The sequence below is a fragment of the Hirundo rustica genome, chromosome 22, assembly GCF_015227805.2.
Source record: "Hirundo rustica isolate bHirRus1 chromosome 22, bHirRus1.pri.v3, whole genome shotgun sequence".
NCBI classification, from domain to species: domain Eukaryota; kingdom Metazoa; phylum Chordata; class Aves; order Passeriformes; family Hirundinidae; genus Hirundo; species Hirundo rustica.
Window position 1 is genome coordinate 6087229 of NC_053471.1, and position 12774 is coordinate 6100002.

At 55.9% G+C, this 12774-nt stretch overlaps 2 protein-coding genes across 2 annotated transcripts in view; one reads left to right on the forward strand and one right to left on the reverse strand.

Moving 5' to 3' along the window:
• Positions 1-2560, forward strand: RNF223 (ring finger protein 223). Its single transcript, XM_040084790.1, has 2 exons — positions 1-52; positions 1737-2560. The coding sequence occupies exons 1-2, from the start codon at positions 1-3 to the stop codon at positions 2558-2560; spliced, it is 876 nt and encodes a 291-aa protein (XP_039940724.1).
• Positions 2561-4278: 1718 nt separating this feature from the next.
• The window catches only part of AGRN (agrin), a 104407-nt gene continuing 95911 nt past the window's right edge, over positions 4279-12774 (reverse strand). Inside the window, exons 36-41 of the mRNA XM_040084464.2 lie at positions 12515-12602; positions 11421-11444; positions 10747-10779; positions 9288-9512; positions 8482-8585; positions 4279-6885 (exon numbers count right to left, since the gene is read on the reverse strand). Of these exons, the coding sequence (XP_039940398.1) occupies positions 6728-6885; positions 8482-8585; positions 9288-9512; positions 10747-10779; positions 11421-11444; positions 12515-12602 (632 nt within the window). The 3' untranslated portion in view covers positions 4279-6727. The remainder of the gene's footprint in view (positions 6886-8481; positions 8586-9287; positions 9513-10746; positions 10780-11420; positions 11445-12514; positions 12603-12774) is intronic.

Here is a 12774-nt window from a genome sequence, read left to right on the forward strand (position 1 = left end):
ATGGAATCTTCCGCTCTCCTCCCGGCTCGGGTGCCGGGGAGCACCACGTGGGGTAGGTCCGACCTCGGCGGGGGGGTTTTTTTTTGGGTTTTTGGGTTTTGTTTTTTTTTTTTTCCCTGCCCAAAAGGGAGGAATTCCGGTGGGAATGTCGCTCCCAGCTCCGTGGGGAAATCTGAGGGTTCCTGGCTTCTCTCCCTGATTTTTTGGGGTTGTCTGAAAACAGAGGAAAAGCAAAATAGAGAATAAAAAGCGGGGGATTCCGAGAGGGGTGAAGGAACAGGAGCCGTAATTTGGGTCTGGGTGCAGGGTTTGCCTGAAATAAACCAAATTTTGGGTGATTCCAAGGAAGATGAAGGAACAGGAGATGGAATTTGGGTCTGGATGCAGGGTTTGCCTGAAATAACTCAAATTTTGGGTGATTCCAAGAAAGATGAAGGAGCAGGAGCTGGAATTTGGGTCTGGATGCAGGTGTTGGCTAAACCCAAATTTTGGGTGATTCCAAGAAAGATGAAGGAGCAGGAGATGGAATTTAGGTCTGGATGCAGGGTTTGCCTGAAATAACTCAAATTTCGGGTGATTCTGAGCGGGATGAAGGGACAGGAGTTGTTTGTAACCCAGGTTTTTTTGGACTGGGGCTCCTGAACTCCCAGACAGGAGCTGAATTTTGGCTCTGGATGCAGGAGTTGCCTGAAATAACCCAAATTTGGGGTGATTCTGGGGGGGTTGAAGGGACAGGAGCTGAATTTTGGCTCTGGGTGCAGGAGTTGCCTGAAATAACCCAAATTTGGGGCGATTCTGGGGGGGTTGAAGGGACAGGGGTCACTTGGAACCCGGTTTTCTGGGATCGGGGCTGTGCGTCCAGGGAAGAGCCTTCAGCTGCGTCATGAAAGAGATGGAAAATGGAAAAACCCCACGGCTCAGGGCGCAGGGGACGGCACAAACCGCTCTTTGCTCCTTGGAGGGGGTGAACACAGAGCTGCCGGTGGCAGTGGAAAGAAAATAACACAATAAAATACGATAAAAGAGAAGAATAAAATATAGTAAAAGCAAATAATACAATAAAAGAATGAAAGAAAATAATGAAATATAATAAAAGGAAAGAATACAATAGAAGAAAAGAATAAAAGAAAATGGTACAGTGAAAGAAAATAATAAAAGAATAAAATATAATAAAAGAAAATAATAAAAGGAGCTAAAAAAATAAATAAATGGATAAAATAGTAAAAGAAAATAAAAAAAAATTAGAATACAATAAAATAAAAGAATAAATTAATAAAAATAAAGAATAAAATGAAAGAGGAAAACAATGAAACAAAATAATGAAATAGGAAAAGGAAATAAGATAATAAAGTAAAATAATAAAATAAAATAATTAAATTAAATGATAAAAAATAATAAAACAAAATAACAAAATTAAGCAATTAAAAATTTAATAAAAAGAAAATAATAAAATAAAATCATAAAAAAATGAAAAAATGAAATAATAAAATAATGAAATAATGAAATGATGAACTAATGGAATAATAAAATAATAAAATAATGAAATAATGAAATAATAAAATAATAAGATAATAAAATAAAAAATAAAATAAAATCATTAAGTAATGAAATAATGAAATAATAAAATAATAAAATAACAAAACAAAATAATAAAGTAATGAAATAACGAAATAACAAAATAACAAAATAGCAAAATAAAGCAATCAAATAAACCCCGCGCCGCTCTTCTCTTGCAGAGTCTCCCAGGGCTCCGTTCCTCTCCGGGGGCTCCGTCATGTCCTGCTTCCCGCAGCTCTGGCACTCCAGCACCCCGGAATCCCCTCGCACCCTGCCGCCGGCGTCTCCGGGGGCCGCGGCCGCGCCGCTGAGCCCGGGCGACGGCCGCAGGAAGGGGCGCTCCCCCTGCGGCTCCCCGGCCTCGCCCGGCCCCGCGTCCCCCAAGCCCGCCTCGCCCGTCGAGTGCTCCATCTGCTTCAACGCCTACGACAACACCTTCAAGACGCCCAAGCTGCTGCAGTGCTCGCACGTCTTCTGCCTGGAGTGCGTGGCGCGGCTGAGCGCGGCTCTGCCTCCCAACCAGCCCGAGGACCTGCTGCCGTGCCCCTTCTGCCGCCAGCTCACCAGCATCCCGCGCCAGGGGCCCCCGGCGCTGCGCACCAGCAAGGAGCTGCTGGCCACGCTGCCGCCCGAGCTGCAGCGCGAGAAGGTGCTGTGGATGGAGGGCACCAAGCTGTGCTGCCGGCGCGGCTCCGACGACGCCGAGAACCCCGAGTCGTGCGTGTCCGTCGACGTGGCCATGAGCAAGCCCGAGAGCGCCGAGGCGGGCGCGGAGGGGCTGGCGGGGAGGCTGTCGCGCTGCGAGCTCTGCGACGACTGGAAGCGCGTGGTGCTGCTCTCGGCGCTCGTCATCATCCTCTTCTGCATCATCCTCTGGCCCGTGCAGTGCGCGCTCAAGACGGGAAACCTGCGCTGCTTCACGCGGACTGCGGCCGTCAGCAGGCCCGAGCTCCTGCCGCCCAAAGCCACCGCCGCTTCCGTCACGCGGCCGCCGTTCCAGTAGCGCCAGGAGCTGCTGGGCCTGGACAGGACCTGGGACAAAACCCCCGTTCCAGTAGCGCCAGGACCTTCTGGGCCTGGACAGGACCTGGTGCCCTGACAGGACCTGGGACAAAACCCCCGTTCCAGTAGCGCCAGGAGCTGCTGGGCCTGGACAGGACCTGGGACAAAACCCTTGTTCCAGTAGCGCCAGGAGCTGCTGGGCCTGGACAGGACCTGGGACAAAACCCTTGTTCCAGTAGCGCCAGGAGCTGCTGGGCCTGGACAGGATCTGGGACAAAACCCCCGTTCCAGTAGCGCCAGGAGCTCCTGGATCTGCTCACCTCCATGGGAACAGGGACAGGACCTGCTGTCCTGACAGGATCTGGGACAAAACCCCCGTTCCAGCAGTGCCAGAGCCTCTGGATCTGCTCAGCTCCATGGGAACAGGGATGGGAACTCCTGTGCTGACGGGATTTGGGACAAAACCCCCGTTCCAGTAGTGCCAGGAGCTCCTGGATCTGCTCAGCTCCATGGGAACAGGGACAGGACCTGCTGTCCTGACAGGATTTGGGACAAAACTCCTATTCCAGCAGTGCCAGGAGCTCCTGGATCTGCTCAGGGATGGGAACAGGGACAGGACCTGCTGTGCTGACGGGATTTGGGACAAAACTCCTATTCCAGCAGTGCCAGGAGCTCCTGGATCTGCTCAGGGATGGGAACAGGGACAGGACCTGCTGTGCTGACGGGATTTGGGACAAAACCCCCATTCCAGTGGTGCCAGAGCCTCTGGATCCACTGAACTGCATGTGGACAAGGGGCTGGACACAAAGCCCCTCTGCTGGATCTGCTGGGCTCCATCCCCACCCCAGCAGGACCCGCTGCATTCCTGGGATTGCTGGCAGACCCCAAAACCCCCTCCCTGCACTGGAATGTCCCCGTCTCTTGGGATTGCTGGCTTTGACGGGAAGCAGCATAAATTTGACCTGGCTTTGTCCAAAACCTCTGAATCTGCCTTTAAATCCAAAACATCCTGGATTTATGTGAAGTGTAACACCCACCTGGCTCCTTCTTATTCCAGTTTCTGGGTTTGTGCCTTTGATGGGAATCAATTTCTTGGGATTTCTGGCTTTTATAGGAAGCAGCATAAACTTGACCTGGGTTTGTCCAAAACCTCTGAATTTGCCCCTTCAAATCCACAGGAAACCGATGGAATTGTCCTTCCCACTCCTTGCACTGGTGACACTGGTCCCTTCCCGTGGGACCTCAGCCCGCCTGGAAACCTTTTTATCAAACCTGGAATTGTTTCTATCAAACCCCATCCTGCTCCAGGCCGATTTCCAGCAGGGAAAACGCTGCCATCCATGAGGAACAACCCCCAGGGGCATCACCTCAGTCCCCTGAGATCTGTGGGATGCAAAAAATTCCTCGGAAAGCGCTGCTGGAGGGGATAAAAGAGACAAAGAGGGAAAAGTGGAGACTCCCAAGAGCTGAAACCACTCCCTGGCCACAGAGGAGGGGAAGGAAAGACACAAAAGTCCTGCAAAACCTTGGGATTGGGATTGAAATTGGTGGAAAAACTGAATTTAGGAGACACAGGAGCCCCTCTGCCTCACCCCACTCTGCCCAGCAAACAGCACCAAAATTAAATAAAATTAAAAATTGGGATTTTCCTTCATTCCAGGGGAAAAAAAAAAGAAAGAAAGAAAGAAAAAAGAAGCACCAGGTCCCTTAAAAACCTCATTAATCGTTTCCAAACTTTATTTCTGGGTGATTTGACGAAAAGACACGAGTTAGTAATGGTTACATCATGCTGCTCCTCTAGTGCGCATCGCCCTCCGGAATTCAGCCAGCAGGTCCCAGAGCCGGGAATTCACCCTCTCCACACGGACACCTCAGGGGTTTTAAATTAAAAACAAAAAAAGCAAGCCAGAAAAGAATCAAATCTGGAAAAAAACACCCAACCCCACCCTCGCTGTCTTTTTTTGTGGGATTTTTTTTCCCTCGCACCTTTTGTGGTACAAAATAAAACGCGGGTGAAGCGTGCGGCCCTAAGGGCGCTGCTGAAAATTCCAAATGTTCCCCCACGAGGACACAGAATCCTGGTTTAAGGCATTTCCAAGCCCCAGCAAAAGCGGGAGGAGTTTTTATTTTTTTGTTCAGTTGTTTGGGGTTTGGGTTTGGTTTTTTTTTTTGCCGTTTCTTGACTTTGTTCCTGAAAACCGGCAGCTTCCCCGTCCCTCTGGAGCTGGAAACATGCAGCCCAGCTGGGAAATCCCATTCCCAAAATACGGACTGGGGGACTCCCAGATCCCTCCCCTCCCAGCCCAGCCCAGCATTTCCCACCAGGAAGCCCAATCTGGACCCAGCAGCCGCTAAAAAATGGGAATTTTGGCACCCAGGGAACGCTCCCAGGCACAGCAGAGCCCTCATCCCACGCAGGGCACAGCCCCCCACGGAATGTTCAACCCTGGATTTTCCACAGGAAATGTCACAGGTTGGGAATATTTATTATTATTTTTTTTTTAATCAAATAAACTAAATAAAAGCAGATCCAAGTGGTTTTTCCATTGGTTTTCCCTCTTGGTTCCACCTTTGTTCAGAGCTCACCCTGAGAGAAGGAATTTTACCTTTCCTGCCTCAAAGGTTGGTGCCAAAACCCCCACTTTAAAGGGTGCCCTGTGAGGTGGGATAGAAATTTAGGGGGAAAAAAAAAAAGCCAAATTCCGGCACCTTGGGCAGGAATTCCCACCCAAAACCCGTCGGGATCCCGCAGGTGAATTCCGTAAAGTTGTTTTTCCACGGAGCAATTGCAGCTGAGGGTGGGAAAGGGACACAGAGGCTGCAAACCACCCGGAAATCCTTCCCGTGGAGAAGGAATCCCAACGGGGATGGGATTTCCTCCGGAGCTGTGCTGTGATCCGTCTGTTCCCCTCCAGATTCCAGGAGATCCAGAGGCTGCAGGCAGAGGAGCCGTCACACCCCAGAGACTTCAGAACTGGCCAAAATGTTCCTTTCCAGGAAGAAAATGCTTCCAAATACTCCCCATTCCCATTGGAGCCATTCCTGCCGGGCTGGCAGCATCCGGAGGAGCGCGGAAGACCCAAAAAACTCCAAATCCATGGGAAAAAAAAAAATTAAAAAAAATTTCCAAATTCTCTTTGCGGGAGAGGCTCCATTGCCAGCTCTGCGCTCCCAGGCTGGAAAACGCGGTGGGGCACGGAAGGACGCGTCCCTCTGAGAAGGGAAAAAAAGGGAATCTCCCGGTCCTTTTGGAAGAGGGAGAGAATTCCCAGCTCTCGGAGAGGAGCTCCAAGTGATCCCCAGCACGAGGGAGGCCAAGGCTCGGCGGCCTCGGAGCAGCCGGGGCTGAGGTGGGGACGCATCCGGATGAGCACGAAACGTTGGGAATGAGGTTTCACAGCTGCTCCTGCACGTGTCCAAGAGGAAGAGGAGGAGGATCGCTGGGAAAAATCCGCGCGTTTTTTTATCCCCTCCCCGGCGCCTCTCAGTGCAGCAAAGAGCCAGGAGGCGAGCGCAGCGCGGAGCGGGCCCGGCTCTCTCCCTTCCAGTGCGCGGCATCCCTGATTTGAGCAGAGCTCGAAGGAGAAAAGCACTTGAGATCCTTACAACACATAAATTACAGTGAGAGGGAGAGGGGGCAGCAGGGAATCGGGCGGACACAGGGCCCGGAGAAGGTTCGGAAGAGCCGGAGCGGGAATTCCCCGGCGGTGAATCCGTGAGGGCCTCGCCAGCACCAGCAGCGCCTCCCCCACAGGGAAACGGGGTCGTTTTGGGGAACAACCCCCCCCAAAAACAGCAGGAAAAAAAACGGAGGAACAACTCCCCCCCCCCAAAAAAAAGAAAAATAAAAAAAGAAGAAGCTTCAAGTATGAAGAAGGTGGACGCTGCAGTGGGAGAGTTCTTGTGTCGCTCCTTTGTTCCGTGGCGCTGCCGTTCGGGCCTGGTCTCGGCGCCCTGCGCGGGCGGCAACCCAAAGAGCCCGAAAGCCAAAAAAAAAAACCAAAAAAACCCCCCCCCAAAAAAAAAAAAAAAAAAACCAAAAAGGGGTTCCTGCCCTCCCTGCCCCCCTCCAAAAAAAAAAATATAAAAAGCAATAAGTTTACAAAAATAGAAAATAATTACAGCAATAGGCAGGAGGGAGGGGAGGGAGGCGGGGGGTCCCTGGGCTCTATTTGGCCGAGCAGTGCAATATCCGCGGGCGGTTGAGCGCGTCCTCCAGCAGGTGCAGCTCGCGCCGATCCACCTGCACGTCCCGCATGCAGCCCACGAAGGCCGTGCTGAACGCCTTGGGCAGCCGCGGGCGCGCGCTCGCCTTGTCCAGCCCGCCTGCAAGGGAACGGGTGAGATGGACACGGGACAGGGACGGGGACAGGGGATAGGGGACAGGGGATAGGGGATAGGGGACAAGGGACAGCCTGCCTGCAAGGGAACGGGTGAGATGGACACGGGACAGGGACGGGGACAGGGGACAGGGGATAGGGGACAGGGGACAGGGGACAGGGGACAGGGGACAGCCTGCCTGCAAGGGAACGGGTGAGATGGACACGGGACAGGGACGGGGACAGGGGACAGGGGATAGGGGACAGGGGACAGGGGACAGGGGACAGGGGACAGCCTGCCTGCAAGGGAACGGGTGAGATGGACACGGGACAGGGACAGGGGATAGGGGACAGGGGACAGCCTGCCTGCAAGGGAACGGGTGAGATGGACACGGGACAGGGACAGGGGACAGGGGACAGGGGATAGGGGACAGGGGACAGGGGATAACCTGCCTGCAAGGGAACGGGTGAGATGGACACGGGACAGGGACAGGGACAGGGGACAGGGGACAGGGACAGGGGACAGGGGATAGGGGACAGGAGATAGGGGACAGCCTGCCTGCAAGGGAACAGGTGAGATGGACACAGGACAGGGACAGGGGACAAGGGATAGGGGACAGGGGACAGGGGACAGCCCGCCTGCAAGGGAACGGGTGAGATGGACACGGGACAGGGACAGGGACAGGGGACAGGGGACAACCTGCCTGCAAGGGAACGGGTGAGATGGACACGGGACAGGGACGGGGACAGGGACAGGGGATAGGGGACAGGGGACAAGGGATAGGGGACAGGGGACAAGGGACAGCCTGCCTGCATGGGAACGGGTGAGATGGACACGGGACAGGGACAGCACCCCTGGAAATGGCATGGGGTCAGGGGACAGACAGACTGGCCCCAGCACTGTCACCCTGCCACACGAGGTCTCACAGCTCTGTCACACGAGGTCACACAGCATGTCACACTGCCACATGAGGTCACACAGCACTGCCACAAGAGGTCACACAGCACTGTCACACTGCCACACGAGGTCACACAGCACTGTCACAAGAGGTCACACAGCACTGCCAGACTGCCACATGAGGTCACACAGCACTGTCACACTGCCACACGAGGTCTCACAGCACTGTCACACTGTCACACGAGGTCTCGCAGTCACACAGCACTGTCACACGAGGTCACACAGCTCTGTCACACGAGGTCACACAGCTCTGTCACACTGCCACCACTGGGCTCTGTTCCTCCCTGGAGGGTGCAGAGCCCCTGGGATGGAATTCCCAGGGAAGCTGTGGCTGCCCCTGGATCCCTGGGAGTGTCCCAGGCCAGGCTGGAGCCCCCTGGGACAGTGGGACGCGTCTGCAGGTGACACTGGAGGGGCTTTAAGGTCCCTCCCAACACCCACTGGGATCAGAATTCCCTGTCGCTCCCTCAGGGGCCGCGGTGGCACTGCCCCTCGCTGTCACCACCAGGGAAAGGCACCCGGAGGAACTTTCAGGCCACCTGGGAGTCCAAGGCGCGGCGGTGAAGGACGGGAGGGACACCCCCAGCCCATCCCAGCCCGGAATGCCGCCGTGGGACACCGGGAATGTCCCTTCCCCGCACTCACCCAGCCACAGCGCCCCGTCCGTGTCCAGCTGGGTGGCCCCGAGAGGAGAGGAGCCGGCGATGGGCGCCTCGTTCCCAACCTGGAGGGACCCTTCCCGCTGCACCCTGCTCCCGGGGAGGGAGGAGAGGCAGGAATTCAGCAACGGCCTCCGAGACACAGCCCGGAGCTGGTCCCGGCAAATCCTGGCGCTGGGAACCAGCAGGGGCACAGATTTTGGGATAACCTCCATCCCGCTCCTGGGATTCACCCCCGGGGTCTGTCCCACCTGCTGCCCCAAAGCGTGGCAGATTTTGGGGTAACCTCCATCCCGCTCCTGGGATTCACCCCCGGGGTCTGTCCCACCTGCTGCCCTCAAGGATGGCAGATTTTGGGATAACCTCCATCCCACTCCTGGGATTCACCCCCGGGGTCTGGCCCCACCAGTGCTTTTCCAGCTCAGCACCCCTCTGGATGCAATCCAGGGCTGCGATCCCTCCCCACTCCCAATTCCCACAAAAATAACACGGGGCCGGCTCGCTCCCACCGGGAACAGAACAGATGTGAAACCCTGCACCACCCCAAATCCAACACCCCAAATCCAACATCCAAATCCCAAATCCAACACCCCAAATCCCAAAACGTGAAACCCTCCACCACCCCAAATCCGAGGCACAGCCTTTCCTCTCCTCCTGCTCTGTCCCCTTTGACATTTCCAGGACGAGCCCTCCCCTCTGTTCCTCTCCAAGGAGAGATCCTCGGGGATCACCGGGTTCAGCTGCCCTCATTCCCGGCTTTTCCACCCCGATCCCGATCCCGCTGCCGCTGACCTGGAGGCTTTGATGTGGATCCACTGGTTGGTGTTGACGGGCACCGTGGAGCGCAGGGTGACGGCTTTGGAGCCCAGGTCGTAGCTGAGCTGCACGAAGCCATCCACGATGGCCAGGGCGATGAAATCCGACTTTTCCAGCCCCTTCCCGCTCCACAGGAGCAGCCCCTGCGTGGCCTCGGTTTTGATGCTGAGCTCGAAGTGGTTGGACTGCAGGGCCTTCTCGCTGCGGAGGGGAGCGGGGCTGAGCCCGGGGCTGGAGAAGCTCCTTCAGCCTCCTCCTCCTCCTCCCAGGGAGCCGCTGGGATGGAGCCCACACCTGGCCCTATCCCTGCCTGCCCACACCTGGCCCTACCCCTCCCTGCTGGCCTCCAGCAGGGCAGATTCTGGGATAATCTCCATCCCATTCCTGGGATTCACCCAAAGGGTCTGTCCCCACCTGATACCTTCATGAGGGGCAGATTTTGGGATAATCTCCATCCCACAAACAAGGTGTGGGATAACCTCCATCCCATGGGGTCTGTCCCCACCTGCTGCCCTCAAGGATTGCAGATTGTGGGATAATTTCCATCCCATTCCTGGGATTCACCCACGGGGTCGGTCCCCACCTGCTGCCCTCGAGGGTCACAGATTTTGGGATAATCTCTATCCCATTCCTGGGATTGGGATTCACCCATGGGGTCTGTCCCCACCTCCTGCCCTCGAGGGTCACAGATTTTGGGATAACCTCCATCCCATTCCTGGCATCAGGATACACCCATGGAGTCTGTCCCCACCTGCTGGCCTCGAGGGTCGCAGATTTTGGGATAACCTCCACCCCACTCCTGGGACTGGGGTACACAGGAAGGGTCTGTCCCACCTGCTGCCCTCGAGGGGGGCAGATTCTGTGGGATCAGAATTCCTGGGAGCGGATGGGAAGCTCCAAACCAGGCCAGAGTCTCCTGCAGGTCTCCGAGCCAGCTCCCACTCTTGGGAATGCCGGGGCTGGAGTTCCCCCACCCTCCTGCTGTCCTGGGAGAGGCTGCACAGCTCTCCTGGGACCTTCCCCAAGATCCAGCTGGAGATCCCCTGCCTTTGTCCTCACGGAGCTCAGGGATCGGTCCCACCACGGGCACTGTGACAGGAAGGGCACGGAGGCAACAAAACCTTTCCCCGAGGGAGGAATGAAGCAAAGGCGGGATTTTCCCCCGGGTTGGAATCCTGGTTTTTACCTCTGGAACGGGCAGGAGGCTCTTGGTGGAGCGGGACACACAGACAGGACAACAGGGACAACACAGGGAGCTTTTCATTCCCAAGGGACTCCGCATCCCGAGGCGGGACACGGCTCAGCCCGGCAGCTCTGTGCTGTCCCCCCTCACGGACAAAAGGGACACACGGACACGCAGGACACGGACACGGGGACACGGGGACACGCTGAGGCACGGGCAGAGCGCGGGGCAGGCACAGCCCGGCACACTCACCTGGGCTCCCGGGGGAAATCCAGCGCCTCGGGACTCGGGTGGGGAAAAAAGGGGAGCGTGCCGTAAGCGTGGGGCAGCAAGGAGCCTTTCCTTTTTCCTTTCCTTTTTCCTTTTTCCTTTTTCCTTTTTCCTTTCCTTTCCTTTCCTTTCCTTTCCTTTCCTTTCCTTTCCTTTCCTTTCCTTTCCTTTCCTTTCCTTTCCTTTCCTCTCCTCTCCTCTCCTCTCCTCTCCTCTCCTCTCCTCTTTCCTCTCCTCTTTCCTCTCCTCTTTCCTCTCCTCTTTCCTCTCCTCTTTCCTCTCCTCTTTCCTCTCCTCTTTCCTCTCCTATCCCACGAGCCAGGAATTTTCCCTGGGATGAAGGAAACACCTCTGGAAGCCTGGGAGAGCAGGATCATGCCAAGCAGGGAACACCCTCCCAGGAGGGAGCTGGGGAAGGGGCTCAGCCCGGAGAAAAGGAGCTCAGGAAGGAACTCTCTGCTCCCCACAAAATCCCTGACAGGATGGGGACAGCTCCAGGGAACAGGGATAGGAGGAGAGGGAATGGCCTCAGGGGCAGGTTTAAATTGGATAATTGGGAAAATTCTTCCATGGGAAGATCCCCGAATTCCTCCCCCCAGCTCCCGCCCCGGGGTTTGGGGGGCAGCGGGGCCGTGGGGGGCTGCGCCCGTACTTACGCTGGGATCTCATTGCTCAGGCGGCTTGGAAACAGAGAAACAGCGACACTGAGAAGGGACAGACACACAGAGAGGGACAGACAGCGGCTCCACACGGACACAGCCCACCCCACAGCGCCGGGAGACACACCGGGAATGCGAGAGGCAGGGCTGGAAAACCGGGAATGGGAGAGGCAGGGCTGGAAAACCGGGAATGGGAGAGGCAGGGCTGGAAAACCGGGAATGGGAGAGACAGGGCTGGAAAACCGGGAATGGGAGAGGCAGGGCTGGAAAACTGGGGATGGGAGAGACAGGGCTGGAAAACTGGGGATGGGAGAGACAGGGCTGGAAAACCGGGAATGCGAGAGGCAGGGCTGGAAAACTGGGGATGGGAGAGGCAGGGCTGGAAAACCGGGAATGCGAGAGGCAGGGCTGGAAAACTGGGGATGGGAGAGACAGGGCTGGAAAACTGGGGATGGGAGAGGCAGGGCTGGAAAACCGGGAATGGGAGAGGCAGGGCTGGAAAACCGGGAATGGGAGAGGCCCAAGGACACGGGATCTCATCCCAGAGCCGCTCCCAGCGCTCCACAGCTGGGAATCAACCCCAGGGGGAAGGGAGGGAGGGCACGGGGTGACCCACGGCGGGCCAGGAGCCTCCTGAAGGAGAGATTTCCATTCTGGAGGAGCTCAGGGGGAGCTCTGCTCATTCCCACAGAGAATTCCCAAGGAAAAAGAGAAATTTCCAGCGTGGAGGAGCTCAGGGGGAGCTCTGCTCATTCCCACAGAGAATTCCCAAGAAAAAAGAGAAATTTCCAGCCTGGCACATTCAGGATCCGGCTCCATCCCATTCCCAAACCAGGCTGGGCTAAGGCAGGAATTTCCCTCAGGCAGCAGAACCACAGCCAGGCCTGGAGTTGGGAATTTGGGGAGAAAACCAATGGGGAAGGACTGGGAACATCCAGCCCCAGTTTGGAGAGAAGGACTGGGAACATCTGGGAACATCCAGCCCCAGTTTGGAGAGAAGGACTGGGAACATCCAGCCCCAGTTCGGAGCTCCTGATTCCAAATTTTTCCTCCCCAAATGAGCCCGAATTCCTGCTTTGGGGCCTGGGTACCTCTTGGTGACGGCGTTGTGGTACTCCAGGTACGTCCGGCCATCGAAGGCGACGGCCTCAGCATCCCCAGCTGCCTTCTCGATGATCACTGAGGGGAGAACCAGGAGATGGGAGAACCAGGAGATGGGAAAAGGAGCTGCCAGGAAATGCCGGATCGTTCCCGGGAGATGGGGAAAATCCCCACGCAGCCTCCCTGACAGGACAGTGACAGCCCCGGCGCTGTGTCCCCATGGAAACATCAGCCCTGGAGGGGTCTGAGG

Coding starts and splice junctions, on each gene's coding strand:
- RNF223 (XM_040084790.1), top strand. CDS start 1: ATGGAATCTTCCGCTCTCCTCCCGGCTCGGGTGCCGGGGAGCACCACG. Junction 53..1,736: donor GCCGGGGAGCACCACGTGGG/GTAGGTCCGACC, acceptor CTTCTCTTGCAG/AGTCTCCCAGGGCTCCGTTC.